The sequence below is a fragment of the Pollicipes pollicipes genome, unplaced genomic scaffold (genome assembly GCF_011947565.3).
Source record: "Pollicipes pollicipes isolate AB1234 unplaced genomic scaffold, Ppol_2.1 Scaffold_4295;HRSCAF=5057_pilon_pilon_pilon, whole genome shotgun sequence".
Taxonomy (NCBI): Eukaryota; Metazoa; Arthropoda; class Thecostraca; order Pollicipedomorpha; family Pollicipedidae; genus Pollicipes; species Pollicipes pollicipes.
In genome coordinates, this window is record NW_023596461.1 from 8,347,085 (window position 1) to 8,366,282 (window position 19,198).

The 19,198-nt window shown below is 50.1% G+C and overlaps 2 protein-coding genes across 2 annotated transcripts; both read right to left on the bottom strand.

The window, feature by feature from the left end:
- Positions 1 to 241: 241 nt before the first annotated feature.
- Positions 242 to 2,166, bottom strand: LOC119096648 (protein EARLY FLOWERING 3-like). The gene is made up of 4 exons (XM_037219547.1): positions 2,128 to 2,166; positions 1,651 to 1,819; positions 1,073 to 1,270; positions 242 to 252 (listed from the first exon to the last, which is right to left on the bottom strand). Exons 1-4 carry the CDS (start codon positions 2,164 to 2,166, stop codon positions 242 to 244), a joined length of 417 nt encoding a protein of 138 aa, XP_037075442.1.
- Positions 2,167 to 3,111: 945 nt separating this feature from the next.
- Positions 3,112 to 9,746, bottom strand: LOC119096649 (stromal membrane-associated protein 1-like; the record flags this gene model as incomplete). The annotated part of the gene is made up of 5 exons (XM_037219548.1): positions 9,649 to 9,746; positions 8,955 to 9,095; positions 7,809 to 7,942; positions 5,435 to 5,602; positions 3,112 to 3,234 (listed from the first exon to the last, which is right to left on the bottom strand). Coding segments are annotated over exons 2-5 (549 nt in total), but the record flags the coding sequence as incomplete, so codon positions are not given.
- Positions 9,747 to 19,198: the final 9,452 nt, after the last annotated feature.

Consider the following 19,198-nt stretch of genomic DNA (forward strand, 5'->3'; position numbering starts at 1 on the left):
GGAACTATTTAACCCCACTCCCACATTGAAAATGATCATCATAAATATCATGGCGTTTCATAAGAAACCACCTGGAAGCCAATTTTGCTCTCATTCCCAACTCTGAACAGACTCCACCACCGCCGGTGGATCAGTGCTCTTCCGCACCACTCCATCTGCGAGAGTTAGCTTTGTTCTTCATAGCCACTGGTCTCAAAACCACAGTGCTAGTTCTGTTCAGATGCAGCGCCGGTCTAGGCAGTCAAATGCACACTTCAAAGCGGGACAAAAATCAGACGCCACACACGAACGCAGACCAAAATATCAGTCGCCCGTGGACACCGTCCATATCGATGTGGGACACTCATACTGCTGAGACGGGAGACATCTGGACAGCTGGCACCCAAGCGAAAGAAAAGCTAACCTGACCAAAACAAGCTTCAGGGTAAGGGCGGGGACTTCCCACATTCTGGGGACTATGTGTCTGCATGCACTTGCCTCGTATACATACAATGCACTACCATTACACCCGTAAAGACGTTGGTCCGTGCATTGATGTCCAGACGATGTATCACACAACCACAAAACAAACAAAACACCATATATCGATCAATACTGGGAATTTTAGTGATTCATGATCAAGTCTGACCTTTGGATTTCGATTGGTCTTGACTTTGACCTCACACATTACAGATAACTGCAGAAATGAACTCCCTGCCACACAGCACCCCTCAAAACCGGTATCCCACGAACCTCCAAGACACCGAGAAAAAAAAAACTTTGACACCGGACCAAAGTTCAATATGGCGGCGGCCGCCACCTTGGATTATGAAAAAATGCTGAAAGTTGCACATCACGCAACTAAGCTAAGCTGGATCTCCTGGCCACATAGAACATACTTCTGTAAAAAGTTTGCGGTAGCCGACATTGCATGGTCTCATGTAGGAAGTCTAAGGATGGTAACACGACCATATTGACAACAGCTATTTGAGGACGATTGGTTCATTTTGATAAAAAGCAGCCTACGTTTTTTTCTCCTTTGAACGACACTAAACGCACGCTCGATGCGCACTGACGCCGCTCCGTCGCCCACCTGATACTGGAGCCGCGTGGAAGGCGCCGACTTGTGGCTGAAACTGCTGCGGCTGCTGCTGCGGCGCCGGGTATCCCATGCTGAAGCTCTGGGCGGCCGGGTAGCCGACCGGCGGCTGCTGCTGCTGCTGCTGCTGGGGGAACCCTACTCCAGAGCTGGCGGGCGGCATGCCGGCATATGCTCCGAGGACACCGCCGCCTGTTGGCGGCGCAGTGTGCTTATTAAGTATCGTGGTGGTTATAGACACGTGCAGCTTGTTTGGCAATAATCGACGCCAAGTGCAGTGCAAGGTTGTTGCCGCAATAACGCTGGTAACATGCACAGCCAACGAAAACTGAACCCATAACAATCCGTGACGAACAAGCTCTGGACCAAAGCGTAACACATCACAGCCGTTCGCGCCTCGCTGCACGTTCGTCACGCCCGGCGCACCGACCGCAGAGCAACGCGCCGCCCGAGCAGCCGCCGACGAGCGGGCGTCTCCGAACCGTCGCCACCTGCCGCGAACACGCCCACTGGCCGGAGACGCATTTGTCTCTCAACGGCGGCGGGGACAGAACGAGACGGAGGCACGTTACCTGGCGGCGCGGCGCCGGCGGCCGACTGGCCGTACAGCGCCAGGATGGAGTCCCGCGACATGACCTTGGCGGCGGCGCCGCCGGCGGCCGACTCGGCCGGCTGGCTGAAGAAGCTGGCCTCCTCCGAGAGCAGCTGGGAGTCGCCGCCGGACGGGGCGGCCGCCGGCGGCTGCGGCGCGACCCCACGTGTGAGAACGGACCTCAGCCGCACGGGCCGGGGATGTTAACAGGCCGGCGGGCGATCCGTCCGCTTCAGTTTGACGACCAGACCACACCTCTCCCGCCACAATCTCGACTTTGTCTTGTCAACGCTGAACTAACTTACGACTTCAAGATACGTTTGGTCAATAACCTATATTTCAACTGCAGGTTGAGGCACAGCTACCTACATGACAATAACCTGGCAACAATACCGCCGCTAAGGATCTTAATGCAAAGGTGCGGCAAAGTAAGTCGCTAAAATTGCATAAGCGCGGCAAGCAAGTCGCTGTATTTCATATAGCTGTTGGGCCCCATCATGCATCACATTGTTGCAATGTCATTCATGCAACAGCCAGGCGCGGGCGACGGGCGGATGTGACACAGCAACACTCACCGCGGGCGCAGCAGCCGGTGCGGCGCTCAGGAAGTCGCCGAAGGGGTCGGCCGAGCCACCCCCATCGTCCGCCGGAGCAGGAGATGGCGTGTCTGCGACAGAGGCTGGGCATCAGCGGAGGTAGCGGCGGCCCGACGCTGCGGGCCAGCTGACAACGCGGTCCACACTACATGGGACGGCAGACAGAGCGCGACTCACACTGCATGGGACGACAGACAGGGCGCCACTCACACAGGCAGGGGACGGCAGACAGGGCGCCACTCACACAGGCAGGGGACGGCAGACAGGGCGCCACTCACACAGGCAGGGGACGGCAGACAGGGCGCCACTCACACAGGCAGGGGACGGCAGACAGGGCGCCACTCACACAGACATGGGACGGCAGACAGGGCGCCACTCACACAGACATGGGACGGCAGACAGGGCGCCACTCACACAGACGGGGACGGCAGACAGGGCGCCACTCACACAGACAGGGGACGGCAGACAGCGCGCCACTCACACAGACATGGGCACGGCAGACAGGGCGCGACTCACACACAAGGGACGGCAGACAGGGCGCTCACATTACATGGGACGGCCGACAGGGCACCACACACGACCGGGGGAAAGCGCACAGGGCGCGTGTCACAATGCCACTCTCCCACAAACCGAGGCGGTCTCGAGCCGGACGGGACGGACGAGTCACGCCCACTGACTGCAATCGCGTCCAATGTCGTCGCACAGGATGTTCGGGTCGTCAAAATGAGCATACCTAGCCCGAGCAGATCTGCGGCGCGCTGGCAGCGGCGGCCGGTCGAGCACCGCCGGCGTCTCCTTGGTCTTGACCTCCTTGGCCTGAGGGGCGGCGGTGACCGCGGCAAGGCCACGGGAGAGGGCGCCGCCAGCGGCTTGGTCAGCAGCGGCGCCGGACTCTCCACCCGGCCGCGCGAGCCCTTCCTGTGCTTTTGGTCCCTGATCATGGCGTCAATCTCAGCGTCCCAGTTCACCTGCAAAGGACTTCGGGCTCAGCGGTCGCCTTGATCCGCACTTGTGTATAGGAAAATCAATGACACGGAGAGTGAACGCAGACATGCGCTGCACAGAGCAGTAACACACAACATGAAACGTCTACGGTATGTTTACATATATATATATATATATATATATATATATATATATATATATATATCGGCATCTCTTAGCAGAATATCTTCTTCGGAGCACGTTTAATTAATAACGACCGCTGACTCCGCACTGATGGGCTTTTTTCGATCGAATGATCTGCGTCATTCCAGTTCCTGGCTTTTGTTTTAGCAGCATCGCCCCGATAAAAGAACTTTCCCGAAAAATCACTCATATGTTCGTCAATCAGTACATTCTTACATTTCGAAATCCTATCTCATAGTCGGAGAAAGAATGGCACGAAAACTGACGCAAGAAATAAGTTTTGAGTTTTTAAGGACTAAAACTGTTCATCACTATCTTGAGAACATCTTAGTACTACGGAAACGACACCCAAAGTAAGACCAAGTTGAAGTAAGACAAAATCCTACTGTCACTTTAATACACATAAAATGCACCCATAATAACAACAACACACACACACACATTGCCACAAGTACATCTATGGTACCAACCGCCCATCACCTAATAACTCAAGGGTTGTACAAGGCTTTGCTTAGGGCTGGAGAGAATTCCTTACTAAAAATGTTTCCCCAAATTTGATTGGGTCTTCTGTCATTGTACGTCTGAAGCATGCCAATGTTCTCCGTCAGTTGTTGTCGTGCCAATGTCCTGTCATGTTCGTGTAGTGTGTGCTCTGGGAGTGCCCTGTGACGTAAGTGCATTGTCAGGCGTCGTAAGAGTGCTATTGTGGTTACGCCGAATGTAAGTAATGGGACGAAATTTGCAGCCTTCCCGGTTACATCTGAATTGATATAAAAAACTGGTCCGCTTTAGTTAAGTCCGGTTTGTCTGAGCTGTCTATCGTAGGAAAGTTGGAGATTTCCCCATTGCAAAATAAATGACAATGTCTCTTTTGTGATCTGATTGATTCAGGCCAATTCCTAACGCGATCCTGTCCAATCAGGGCAATGCTTAAACCCACGTCTGAGGAATGGCCGTATGACACTAATTTTGTGGCATCGAGGACGCTCACTGTCAGCACTTAAACACCATCTGATGTTAGTCTGCTTCTGGTATACCGTCGTTCTAAGTCGTTCTTCTCGTCAATCAACAGTCACGTCAAGAAAGGGCATTATATTTGCAAACGTAGTTCTTTTGTGAATTTTAAACCAGATTGCCATTCAAAGATATTTTTGCGACGTCCTAGTTGGTCAGTGTCCCTGACCGCCGCAAAATTATCGTCCGCATAGCGATAGTAAATGTCCGATCTTATGTCGTCATTTTGTAGTGTGTCGGCTGCTGCATGTCCCGTAAAGAAAATGGCGAATAAAGGCCCAAGAAGAGAGCCCATCGCAACATCCTTAACTTGGGGGGCCTGATGGATGAGTGTATTACCAAACTAGGGGCGTATTTTATACGTAACAAAGTAACAACAGGATTTTGTTTTACTTCGATTTGGTCTTACTTCAGCTGACTTCTCCGTACTTAAAGATGTTCTCAAGATAGTGATGCACCTCAAAACTTATTTCTCGTGCCATTCATACTTCTCCGATGATGAGATCTCGAAACGTAAGAATGCCCAGACTGGCGAATATGTGCGTGCTTTTGTACGAACTATCTTTTATCTTAACGATACTGTTCTTCGAAAAGCCCCGAAAAGAAAAAAAAGAAAAACTCGAACAATGTATAAAAAAGCTCGTCAATGCGGAGTCAGCAGTTGTTTTTAATTAAAAATGCATGCGTGTATATATATATATATATATATATATATATATATATATATAATTTATTTGTTTTCATTAAACAACGGGATAGCGTCACATGATTACCTTGGGCCAACAACACACACTTCAAATTATCGAGTAATATCTCGTCTATGCAAGACGAATGTAAAAAAGTAGCCATCCGGGGCGACACGGCTCTGCAGAGCACCTATGCGAAAGCGCCATACCCTGTCCCAGCTCAGTGCGCACCACCCAACGGACCGCCAGCTGTGACAATGCCAACGCCTGGCGAGACACGGAGAACGCCCCCGTCATGAGTAGGCGGCGGGGGGAGGGGGGGAGGCGGGCGAATACCGACCTTGGGTAGCCGGGGCGGCACCCACTCGCGCGCCGTGTACTTGTTGTGCTCGTACTTGGCGCGGATGAACGACTCGAGCGCCGAGTCCGTCTGCGGCCGGCGGAAGTTGTCCGGCAGGTTGGCCTCGTACACGGCGCGCGCCCGGCTGTTGCCCATCTGCTGGAGCGCCTGCGGCAGCGCCAGGTCCCGCTCAGGGGGGCGAGAGGCGCCTCGGACGTGGGACGAGGGGGACAGAGCGCTCCCGGCCGCTGCTCGGCGAGCGGCGGACTGGTGACGGTTGGGCGGATCAGCACGACTGCGCAGAACTTCAGCGGACCGTTGTGTTGAAAGGCTGAGACGTTGCGAGATGTAAGGATGTAAGGCCAATGGTGAAGGGGCGCACTTGCGCACAACTGAATCATCATTTGAAGCAAAACTGGTGACTTGGATAAACAGTGGTTTTCCGAACAACATCCAAACGTGACTAACGTCTGTTTTGACTGCACTTGAGCTACAACTTAACATAGCTGCATAAAGACAGCTGTAATCTGCCAAATCATTCAAGAATGCTAACAATCTGTTGAAGGATAGGAAAATTGTACACATGGCGTCCATCCCCATTTCACGTGAAAAACAAATCGATGCCTCTCACCTCCAAAAAAGGTGCCAGATTGGCACAGAGCTACACACGTATGCCACGTGACCGTGTGGAAAGCCTAATGTTTTACTCCGACCATACGAGACTACAGGGGGACAGGGGGTCACTTGGAGGGAGGGAGGGGGAGGGATAGAGATGGAGCTGACCTAGATAGCTCCACCTAGTTCGCAGAAGCCGAGGGCTGCTTAGCATTTGGCCCGGGTTCGGCCGGACGTACCCAATTAAGTTCACGCGAAATATGTCACCAGACAGCATCATCGTTGACAACCCGTGCCAGAACCCAGCAAACTGCGCCAAAGTGCCGGACGCCCGGCGGGTCCGCGTGCCACGAGCCGTCATTAGAAACGCAAGCTGGCCCAGCACAGCGTCCGCAATTTGACACCGCGTCTGCTGTCTGCTGGCGGGGCCGCGCTCCGAGCAGCGACCACGACCGTCACACCCCCACAGCTGCGCTGTACCGGGAGAGTGGCCCGAGGTCGACGCACGGGCGGATGGCGGCTCGGAGGCGATGTGGCGCATCAGGGGCGCTGTTCGGGCAACAGGTGGGCGCGGGGTCACGGCGTAACAACACGCTAGGAAAGGAGTTTATTGTGACAACACCTACACGTGTTCGGGCACGGCGCCGGCATACCGGTCGTCGAGGATCGAGCCTGGGTAGGGCATGTCCCTGCATGGCCGCTTGCGTGACATTCATCGGGATGGGTGGACAGCGGTTGAGTATGGGGATTGGTTTCTACATCTAAACGGCGCGTCACTGCCCCCCCCCCCCCCCCCCCTACAGTGTCACTGGCACTGCACCTACAGCAACGATTATAGCGGACTCCGTTTCTGGTGAGGAGCTAGCGGAACGCGGTAGAAAACGAGAAAAATGAAGAACTTGAGGCGGCCGCGAAAGACTTCGGGCATGAAAAGAACAAAACGGAACAAGATGTAATGGTCTTCAGTAGGTCCTAAGGGCTGATTGCTGCTGCATTGCAAATTGAGCACGGATTGTGATGTTTAAGCTAATTGAGATGCATTCATCTCCAGCATTTGACTCACAACTACATGGCGTGATGTCACAATAACATGGCGTTATGTTTCTCGAAGTGTCAAATACAACGTTCATAATAGCAACAAATGAAGTATGTGCACCTGTAGCGAGTTTTAATGCTTACGTGAGGCATTCAACATATCCTCACACCTCATCAAAGTGCGTGATTGTCCATGATATTGTGCAGGCACCTGCCTATAAAACTAATTTTACTGATTTATCTCAATAATTTTTTTACAAAATATTTTCCACAAGCGGGTTTTGTACTAGTCCTTTGCCTCACATAGCTTTTTACAAAAATCCTGACACCACCACCCAGTACAGCAAGTCCAGTATAATAGGTAACTGGCCGAAATATTATGGTGTACCATGCAATGTTGTGGCATGACCAGCCTGTGCCAGCCTGAACCTCTCATAAACAATGGTCAGTTGACTGCCTGACCAGCAAAATAATCTAGTTATGATTCAAAAGCGCCAATTCATCGTTGTTGATCAACAAGTTGCAACAACAACAACAAAAACAATCCACATTGTCTACAACACTGGCTATCAGGTGTTCAGTGCTCGACTGACTGAACAGCTGGAACAGTCTTAACATAACAAATAACCAAGATCCCATCTATCCAATACAACAAAGGGCGACAGCAGCAAGCATGATGGGTGCTGGCTGCTCCATGGCCAAGCCTCCACCACGATCCACTCACCACTGCCTGCTCTGGCTTCCATGTGTCCAGGTTGACTGACTTGACCTTGGAGATGTGCACACCCAGGTTCCTGTGGATGCCCGCGCACCGAATGCAGAGGAAGACGCCAAGGTTCCAGGAGGCCCAGCGAGGACCTGCGGGACACAGCAGCCATGTGACGGTCAGCGCAGAGGAGTAGCTGAGGGTCACTGATTCTGAGGAGAACTGACTATGCTGCGGAGGGTCATTAATGTATACTAAATCTGCATCTATCTTTTAGAAAATGTGTCATGATGGGATCAGACTTGCAGGCTTCATTTTGGTGGAACCAATCACAAATCCAAATCAAAGTGAACAGAGTCGAAGCTTAATGTACTCCAGCATGACTGTGGAAAATGGGAATGAGATCCAAATCTTCTGCTGCATGGTTTGAATTGCCCCACAACCTTATGCCTATTTTGTGAGTCAGGTACTTTAAAGGCAGAAGCTAATCTATCCTGATTATGCTGCAACCTATTCAGACCAATTCAAAATCCGATTCAGTTAGACATTCAGTGTAGCTGGCACAATCTGAGTCTGAATCTGGCCAAAGCAGAACTCATTCCACACTAAAAGTTTAGTTGCCTGAGTCACACACAACTAGGGCAGGGACCATTGCAATAAATCTTGGTTAAGGTCAGTCAAGGTCAGGGAGGGGATCTGTGGGGCCCCCAGATCCTAGGGAGACATCACCTGGGGGGAAAAACCCAGGAACAATCAGTCATGACTGTGGACAGGCAGGCTGATTTTGAGCAGAAGAAAAAGACTCCTAGTTTATATCCATAATGTTTGTGGACATCCCAGTGGCATTCAAAACAGCATGACTAGCTGTTACAGGCACAAAATGACCATTGATGCCTGTGTGCCCTAGTGCCTCAAATCATCATCAACCACACTGCTGGCCGTAGCACTGTTTTCTGGCCAAGAGACATGATGGGAACAACTGGAGCATGACATGAATGAGGACCATCTACCTCACTGATGAGCATATGGCAGCTGACAGGCACCTGTTAAGTGATGTTACCACACTACATGCATTACGATCATGATAACGTGCTTTCCTGGCACGTGGCTTGCAATTAAAATAGACAACATCATCAATATCTACCTGGACTACAATGACCTCACCTTTGGCATCACAGTCAACACAGTACTTGTTGTCATCATCCTTCAGCATTCCTGTGAGTATGGCCAAACATTTCTCCTGGACTATCTTCTGTTTCTCTGCTGCCAATCTATTACTGCCATTCATGATTTCCCTGTAATGTCCTAGGGGTAAAATTCATTAGGATCATTCAGTATACCCATTAAAATATAAACGACGGCATGACTGAGTGACATCACAACATATGAAATATGTCACAAACAGACTTTTAATAGACCGCCTCTGCTAAAGCAAAAGCCGGCAACATTGGAGCAGCCATACTGTCAACTAACATTGCGTGAGTCATCATTATCAGCCACTTCTATTGGTTGTGGCAATTGATGTTTATCAAATAAACAATGTATATGCTAACACATTTGTTTATGATGTGGTTTCGATATCACACATCATATGCTACTAACAAAGTGATGGATAGATTAGGCCAGTCAGCAGCAGGCTTGAAGGAATAAGCATTTTGGCCACTTCACATTAAAAGTCATATACACTATGTCTAGTTTATTGGTTGTGCCCCCACCCCATTTACCCACAGGCCACTTCATCTGTAACTGGGCACTACTTTAGGACCAACAACAATAGGTTACAATCATATGATTATCTTGAAAACTAGACAATACGATATTTGAGGGATACTGTTTTAGAAAATCATGCTGTTCATACCCTAAATCCACTCATACATTGCACACATGAGAAATAGCGGCGTCGGTCGCGAAGCCCCGCTTTTGCACCACTAGTGCTGTTGGTAGATGTGCTGCGCATCTCTCAAGTGGTCTGGGTTCGTCAACACAAGTGCCAGCTGATGATGACGTCAAAGCCCAGCGAATACTTATTTATCCTTTACTACGCCATGTTGTTGATAACGCCGTTGGGACACCAAACAATTGCCGCGTTTCCAAAAGCGACTAACTGTTCATGGAGGTTGAGATTTACGAAGTCGCCTCGTGGTGTAGCCGTGGCCGACTCGAGGCACTTATCGCCACACGGCCCCTGTTGGGCACCATGGCCCCTGACCGACACAGGGGCCCCTCATTGTGTCAGATACCCTGCACATTACAAATCGCGGGCACCGACCTTGTTCCTGCTTGCGAAATAGGCCTCAGGGACTAAGACGGACATGGAGCCGACTATTTGGCTCCGTGTCGGGGCCCTTTATAAAGGGGACAGCAAACCCCAATAAGAGGGCCCTTATAGAAACCCTCTGACTGACATTTCAGGTCACGGTACTTCAGGTGGGGGCTGTGCCGAGTCCAATCGGGTCATTGATCTTGAGTCCTGAGGGGCCCTCCGGCCGGCCCCTCTTCGGACTTCTTCATACAAAGCCCGTGACCGACTAGCGGTCACAAGCCAATACCTGAACCCTGTTATGCACTTTGGGCCCCTGACCGCCACAACCGCCACACAATCCAAGGATCCAGACCAAGGTAAATCGTGGTCACCAGTCCTGCTCCCGCTTGGGCAATGGGCACCCCGGGTTCAGACTGAGGGGAAATCAGCTGTTCAGGTGCAGGACCTCGTAATGATGCTTCAGGTCACGAATCTACGGGCTGCGATTCTTTGCGTGACCCACAGCAGTCCTTTGCGCCCTTACGCCCTCCAACCGGGCCCTTGATAGTTGGTTCCGTTGGGCCCCTTTCCGGGTCTAATTAAACACTGCCCTCGGTTGGCTAGGGGTCCCCTGCAAGCACAGGGCCGTCTGTTAGGCGCTGTGGGTCCCTCGCAGATACACGGGCTCCGAACAGTGCAATTCACGGGCTCTGGCCTTATAGCTGATTGGGAAATGAGCCCTCAGACCCGTACCGATACGGAGCGGACAGCGCGGCGCTGATGGTGTCTAACCGACATATCTACCCATATCTGCTTAGGGTGTCCGTGATCGACGCAAAGGTCCCTCTGACTGTCATTTGAGGGTCGTTCCGCAGGCCAGGGCCCCTGAATAAGACTCCGAACTGTCCTTCCTGCTCCCAGGCCCTCCAATCGACCCCTTGATCGTCGGGTCCAGTGGGCACTCAAGGCTCTTCGTGCCCCCTCGAACACTACCTCTGGCTGACATGAAGCTCTTGCCGGCACGGGACCCTGTTAGGCGCTGTGGGGCCCCGACTTTTGTCAATCGCTGGCTCCGGCTTTGACCCTGTATGGGGAAATGGCCCCCAAACCCATGCCAACACGGAATAGACTGTACGTTACTGGTGACGTCTGGCCGGCATGTACGCCATTATCGACTGAGGGGCCTGATCAGCGCGCAGAGCCCTCTGGCTGGTATTGGATTGCCTTTGCCGTTTGTTTGATATCCTAGCAACGTCACAGATACCATGCAATAAAGAGTACAGAAACCCAGCTCGTTTGCTAATGACGTCATCATTAGCTGGCACATGTATGTACGAACGACACTTCCTTGAGAAGACAGGCCACAATCATCAACAGAACTGGCGGGGAGAACAGGCAGATCCTTGACGAGCACTATCACTGATATACGAAAAAATATGAATGGGCTAACGATATCAACAGCATTATTTTCTGAAACGACACACATGAAATAACATTTTGTCACGTTTTCAAGAAAATCATAACATTGCAAACCATTTTTGATACATGAAAAGTAACATCTGACTGGAGAGTACCCATTTCTACACTTAATGCTTAGCGCGTCACATGCTATGACAGATTCAACAGTCTGGTCTTTTCAGAGGCTGCATGAGCATGTTATCCAGCAGTGGCCAGTAGAAAGACACCCTTGCATTGGCAAGAGGTGTGCACTGAGGACATGTCAATGTCCTTTGACCTGCCATTGGCTCTGGTATCATCCGGTTAATGATAGTTTAAACAGGTAATCACAGCCCTGACTAATTGTAAGTAGTGCCAGAGTTAATGTCAGCTTTCTTGTGTGCAATGTAAGGTTCTTTTAATTAGATACCTGTACCGCAGACAGAGGTAGAAGCTACGCTGGCTGCAAGGTGTGGTTACTGTCGTGCCGATTAAATTGCTGAGACGCATCAGCTGATTGTGTGACGTCACTGATAACGGTTGCTTAATGATTCGCCACCGAACATTTTTTTTTAGCAGTTTCAGTACTCTCTTTCGTACCTGGATACCGGCAGAGCGCAGAGAACTGCGTGTGCCGAGCGCGTGCGGGTGGCAGATAATCTCGGAAAATTATCGGCAATGTTGGAAGAATTTTCCGGAATTGCGTTTGGCACTGCCCCTACATAAAAGCATCTCAGATAATTTTCAGTATCGAAGGAGAATCGAACAACTTCAGGGCATAGTCAGGATGAGGAATCTTTTTTACTGTGCCTAGCTATGCCATAGCGCGTGTATTTGTTTCCAGGTCGCTAGAGACTTTTTGCGTAGATAATTCTAGAGGAATTTGTTGGCATCTTGCGATTTTAGAAATGTCTCTAGTTTTATCGAGGCCTCGGGGACCAGTACGAGCTGTCGTGCCGGGGTCTTGATTTTGGCGGCGGATTCAATGTGGTGATGGCTGGAGCGATTCTCGTGTTATTCATGTGTGTTTACAAAGTCGCAACTGAACACATGTATTGTGTTTGCAAATGATGGTGTGGTTGGCCACTGAGCTCTCTGCAGGTTCAGTTTCCTAGAATTGCCGATTTTGGGTGTAAAGCAACATCATATGGGGAGGAGTTTTTCACTCCTTTTCCCCATATTTTTTGTGAATTTTTCACTCCCGGCTGACATCGTCTAATCACACGTGCCAAACTATTTCTCTTTCTGGGGTTTTCAAATGTTATCCAAAACCGAGCTCACTTGAAACCACCAAGCATAAACGAGGCTCCACAGAACCTAGACACCTATGGCTATGTCCTGCCTCACCTACATCTTAATCATGTCTATGTATGCACAGCGCAAGGGCGCTAGGTACCTCCAATCCCAAGAACCCCAGCGACTCCAGCCGCTTGCACGTATTAAGTTTGGTTTGTTTACAAAATGCATTACAACGGGCAGCTGTGTGCCAAATGCAAGGTTTTCACGCATCCCCTATTTTTTCGTCTCACCACCGCACCACGAAAGCAGAGCCTAGTGCAAACACCAGCAAGGCCTGGTATATAATTTTACTCCACGTGTGTCTTTCCCCGAGGAAACTTGACCACTAAACTGCATCACTCCCGAAATGCGGGAATGAAGGATTCAAGAAATGCCTTCCAAATTAAATTTAGAAAATGAATACCACCATTTGAGAACTTGTTTTAACAGATTTTAAGTCAAATCAGCTGATAACACAATTTTGCCAGAAAAGTACCAGTCTTGTATTTATTTAACTGCTTTCCTTTTTCTTAGTATCATACCAGTGCGATACCACTTTATTCTTCCCCCCTTTTTGATGGTCTTTAGAGGGACCATGTGTTGCTTAAAATGTTGACCAATTTCTCTGCAAGATTTTCCAACTGCAAACTTGTACGTATTTCATACGTAAATTGGATTAATTCGCCAGCCGCCCAAACATGTTTGATATGTACCCAAGAGTGAACAATTCACAGGGAATAAAGGAGACAATTTGAACCACGAAACTTATTTTTACCGCCATTTTTACCCCGTTAAACCCTTGTTTAAACGTTTTCTTGGTTCATGGCGGTGCTCAATAATGATAAATCTAAGCCTTTCGAGTGTCTAACTCACCAGGCTACCTGACAAGGCCATCCTAATACTGCCATATAGAGCTTTGGGACAGAGCTGACGCAGCTAATGCAGAAGTGCTTGATGGCGAATTTCTGCCCTTTGGAGGTGTTTATCATGCATACCTCTTGCTTGTTTCGCATTTTAATCTCGTAGGTTGGTGGGCGTGACTGATATTTATATTTGGTGGGTGAGTGGGTGATTCTGTCTGCCAGCAGACCACACAAGAGGTACTGACTTTTTGTTTTGAGGGAGCAGGAAGAAGCCGGTAAACCTTCTGCGAACCAAGTGATTGCTTACCTTACGTGCTTTGAACACATGATTGGTAACTAGAGTTAGCCATTTTCTGTTTCAATCAATCGAGTTTTGTCAGAAGACAAATTATGATGCCACAGGGCATGCATTGGGCTTATTTTGTTCCACATTTTCGATTATTTGTCTCAAAGTTCTTGAAGTGGTCCCTCATGGTTGCTTTAAGCAGATGTTTTCTATAGTTGCCATGGTTTGGTGACTGGCAAATGACTGTACTGTGTATATGCACTATACACACACAGGGATACTCCAAGCTGCATAGCAATTATAATATGAGTTCAATATTATTATGTATCAAATAGACCATCCTATTTAAATCATTAAGCCAACATGTCAAAAAATTGGTTAATTGCATGGCAAGCGTCAGTAGAAATTGTGCCAGAATCCGTAGCTCACAACTGCTGCTGTGATACAAACAGGTTAGACAGGATGAGATGAAGTAAGGTCTCTTTGCGTTAGCATAGTTAGGCTACTTTCATGGAATAAGCACTGGTATTTTGTAAGAAACAGTTATAAAATAGTTGTTTTCCTTGACCCCATCTCAACAAAAGCCAGAGGTATGTCTATTGTGTTTGACTTGGTGATGGGCTGATGTGTAGGTATCCAAAGTTTTTTCTTTGAGCGTTACGCTTGCTGAATTTTCTGTTATTTTGTTACTGAATTTCTTTGCTTTGTTTTGTGTTAAAGTGCTGCGGAAGGGAAGTGCAAAGTGCAGCATCAAATTATTTGTGTTAATAATTGTTTATGCTCATTGCATTGTCATGAAATAACTATGCTTTAATGTATTCTGTTTCACTTTAACGGCTTAAGATGTTAAAAACCAGGAAGTTTTGTCAGGTTTATGATTTTACGTCCATGCCAACTTGAAATAGATGTCTTTATTTGCTGAAGCATCAGTCACGAGGTCATAAGTTCCACCTTTTGTGACTTGATTTTGTCATCCCTGCACGTCTTTTTGCGATGGTATTTTTCACTCCCACCCTAGTTCAAAAGCAATTCTAGCTCCCTGGGTTAGAATGAGCCCACTGCAGGTCAGAATGGGACATCCACGGGCCAGAGTGAGCCCTCGTTACGGCAGAATGGGCTCTTTACATGCCAGAATGGGTCTTCTGCAGACCTGAATGAACCCTTCTACAGGCTGGCATGGACCCTCCATAGTCGATAATATGTTCTCTGCATGTTAGAATGGGCCCTCTACAGGTCAGAATGGCCCGCCCCTTACAGACTTAAATGTGCTCCACACAGCTTGTAATGGGCCCTCTGCAGGCCGGAATGGGCCCTCCGCAGCCAACAATGACTCTTCTTCAGGTCACAATGGGTCCCCCGCGGGCCAAAATTGGCCCTCCACAGTCAATAATAAGCCCTCTGCTGGCCAGAATGGGTCCTCCACAGACTACAGTGCAAGGAACTGTAGTCTAATGAAATGGGCCCCTAGGGTTCAGACTGACAGAGAGCCAACTGTTTGGTGCCCGTGGTATCTGGCCGACCGAGACACTTACATTATGACAAGGTGTCATCAAACGGTGCAAGAGGACCTCTGACGATAGGCGGACCCAGAGGGGGAGGGGGTCACGCCCTTTGGGCCCCGAGGGGGGGGGGAGCCCTTTGCTCTGAGGGCGACCATAGCTGGCAGAATGGACGCAGTTTTTGGACACAGAACATAGCGAAATCGGTTCGTCTTTGGACTTCCAGGCGACCAATAACAGTCTAAGCGGAAGTTACCGGCCCTCTAGCAAACAATCATTTTTCACTGAATGAGAGGGTGGTGATTTGGAGATCTTAAGACTGCTTACGCTATCCAGAGGCCCTACGCTGTTTGTGGGCCCCTATTTTACGTTGCTTTTCATTTCTTTGCTTTTGCTCGCAGGGCCCTGCACTGTTGATGGGCCCTTCTCGCCAGCGTGTCGGGGCACTCTTTTTCAGTTATGGGCCTGCCATGAATTCTTAACATTCGCCTGAAACGCTCTATACGCCAGAGCCGAGGGCCCGATATGTTGACATGCCGGAGTATTATCGGCTGCTCAGGGGCCCTTCATGTTGGTCACAGTTAAGCTACCAGCACACTCAAGATGTGCTCATGGGCCCTCTATATTTGTCTAGGGCCCTGCCAATTTTCCGACACTTGCTTAGGGCCCTACTCTCTTGTCTGGGGCCCATCTGTTAACCTACCTGGGCTGATTCGGTCGTTTAGGGGCCTCCAAATCAGGTCTTGAGAGCTTTCTATTTGAATGGAGTGCTCTATGCACTTGTGGGGGCCCTATCCGTTAACCTGCTTGGATGCACTAGATTGTTCGGGGGCCCTGCACATTGGGTTTTGGTATCTGAATGCAGGGCTTTACGTTCCCGTTAGGGCCCATCTGATGGCCTGCTTGGGCACACTCGATCGTTCAGGGGCCCTCCACACTGAGTGTTGGGTATTTCTTATTTGAATGGAGGGCCCTACACTCTTGTCAGGTCCCCATCTGATAACCCGCTCGGGCGCACTCGATCGTTCGGGGGGCCTCTTTCGTCGGGTCTTGGGCCTTGGATGCTTTCTTTTTTAATGGAGAGCCCTGCGCCCTTGTGGGGGTCCTATCTTTTATTCTGCTCTGGCCCACGCAATCGTTGGGGGTCCTCTACATTGTGCCGTGGGTATTTCTCATCTGAATGGAGAGCCCTATCCTCTTGTCGGCCCCCCCCCCCCATCTTTTACGCTGCCGGGGCATACTTGATCGTTCGGGCCCTCCACACTGTGTCCTAAGTACTCGTTATTGGAATAGAGAGCCCTACGGAATTGCCGGGGGCCCCATCCGTTCACCTGGCACCTGTTCACCAGGCACGCTGGATTGTTGAAGGGCCCTGAACTTTGTGCATTGGCGTGTGAATGTAGGGCTTTTCGCCCCTGTCAGGGGTCATGAGATAGCCTGTACGTGTACACTCGATCTTTCAGGGCCCTCTACACCAGGTCTTGGTACTTTTTATTTGTATGGAGGGCCTTACGCTCTTGTTGGGGCTCCTTCTCATAGCCTGCTCTGGCCCACTCGATCGTTCAAGTGTCCTCTACATTGTGCCGTGGGTATTTCTCATTTGAATGGAGGGCCCTATGCTCCTTCTGGGTTTCTCCATGTGGTACCCTGCTAGGGCACACTCGACCGTTCAGGGGTCATCTAAAATGGGTCTTTAGTACTTCCTATTTGGATGGAGGGTCCCACGCACTTGTCGGGCCACATTTGTTAACCTGGTCGGGTGCACTCGATCGTTTGGGCCCTTCACGTTGTGTCGTGGGTATTGATTATTTGGATGCGGTATCCTAAGTTTCGGGTTCTTTCTATTTCCTCGAAGGGCCTTGTGCTGCTGCTGGGGCCAATATAAGATAAGGCGCTGCGTCACTCGATGCTCAGTGGCCCTCTGCAGTGGCCTAGGGCTCTTTCGCTTTGAGGTCGATTGCGGAGGACCCGTCACTCCCTTCGCGGCCTTTTCCGTCAACCTGCCCGAACGCTTTTTATCGCACAGGGGCATTCACTCACGCACACTGGTCTTGGATACGCACACGGACACCAGCCCTTTATACAAATGGCCCTTTGCCCTGGCCGGGTCCTATATGTCAGCCTGCTGGGGCACTCCCGATCGTACAGCAGCCTATCATGTTGCTCTTGGGTTCTTCTCACTTGCCCTCAGGACCCCGTGGTTGTTAACGGAAGCCTTTTTTGGCCTGCCGCGGCATTCATGATCGCTCAGGTTTCGTCATTGCTGGCCTTGGTGCCTTAGTCTGAGAGCAGCAGCGGGATATGCGCCGATGAATTTTCACGCGTAACGGTCGAGCAAAATCTTACGTGCCGGTGTCGGCGTCGTGTGACATTTCTGTTGGTTGTTAAATTTGTGACACTTATTATACTTATGCATCACATTCTTATCCATTTCATATGGTATTTTTCAATGCTAGGATATTTTGTACTCCTTCATAACAAACAAAGCAGGAACTCGGCAGTTGTCATCAGTCATCAACTCGTCACATGGACCAGCCGGCTAGCTGTAAATGTGCTAGGGTTCAAGCTCTTGATTGTATTGGTATGTAGCAACCAACGTTAGCTTATTTTGCCAACTTCTTTCCGAAAAAACTTAGCCTTAAAATGACAGGATTCGCCATGATCTGGAGAAAGTCAATGAGCTTCACGTATGCACATACGTAGCATGCCAGGTTTGCTGGGGATGCGAACAGCAAGATGGGTTTCGGTATAAAAAATAGCATGCTAAGAATCTTAAAATTCGATGGCCGGACTCTGAAGATTTTTTTGGGTGAGGGGGTTAAATTATATGTGTCCAACAACCTTGCTTCCCCCCTTGGCGAGATCCTTGACCGTCCTGCCTCCGACTGACAATTAAGGATACGATCCTACGGGTCGCGATTCTTTATTTAGCCTACAGGGAGTCCTTCGAGGTTTAAAGTCCTCCAACCGAGCCCTGATTGTCGGTTCCGCTGGGCCGTTCAGGCCCTTCTTCAGGCCTTATCGAAAACTTCTTTTGGTCGGCTCGGGACCTGTTGAAAACACTGGACCCTGTTAGGCACTGCAGGCCCCTGACTGATGCAGGGGCCCGACTAGTGTAAATCGCTAACCCGACTTTGTAGTTGATTGCGAAGTGCGCCCTCAGGTCCATATCAATACGGGACGCACTGTGCGGTACTGGTGTTGCCTGACTGACTTCTAGGCCCATATTGGCTCTGGGGTTTCCTGATCGGCGCAAAGGGCTCCCTGTCATTTTAGGGTCCGTCCCTGAAGACTGGAAATCCCGAATAACACCCGGCCAGCACTTCATGCCCTTAAGCCATCCCATCGGGTACTTGATTTTCGGATCCGATGGGCCCTCCAGGCTCTTTGGGCATCCTCGAACACTTCCTCTGGTCGACCTGGCCGCTTTGCCAACAGAGATCCCCCTGTTAGGTGCTGTCAGCCCATAGCAGGCGCTGGAGCCCCGAATGACGTAAATCACTGGCTTCTGCTTTGCCCCTGCTTGGGGAATGGACCGTCAGGCCCATGCGGACACGGAGCCAACTGTGTGTATTTGGTGAAGTCTGACCAACATATAGAGCCTTATATAGGACGACGACCTTATCAACTTAAAAGGCTCCTGATCAGCGCGCAGGGCCCTCTAGATGGCATTAAACTGCCCGGGCCTGCGGCCCGGGCCCCTCAATGAAACTTCCAGTCGGCCTGTAGGGCCCTTCGGGCTCTCAAATTGGGTGCGTAATTGAAGGTGCCGACGGGCCCGAAGGGCCTCTGAAACCTAAGGG

Excerpts from the sequence above, each read along its gene's own strand:
- LOC119096648 (XM_037219547.1), bottom strand. The coding sequence starts at position 2,166 with ATGGGGCCCAACAGCTATATGAAATACAGCGACTTGCTT. Across the intron at positions 1,820-2,127 it reads TGAAATACAGCGACTTGCTT|CCGCCGGCGGCCGCCCCGTC; the intron begins GCCGCGCTTATG and ends GTCGCGCCGCAG. Across the intron at positions 1,271-1,650 it reads CGCCGGCGCCGCGCCGCCAG|GCGGCGGTGTCCTCGGAGCA; the intron begins GTAACGTGCCTC and ends CGCCGCCAACAG.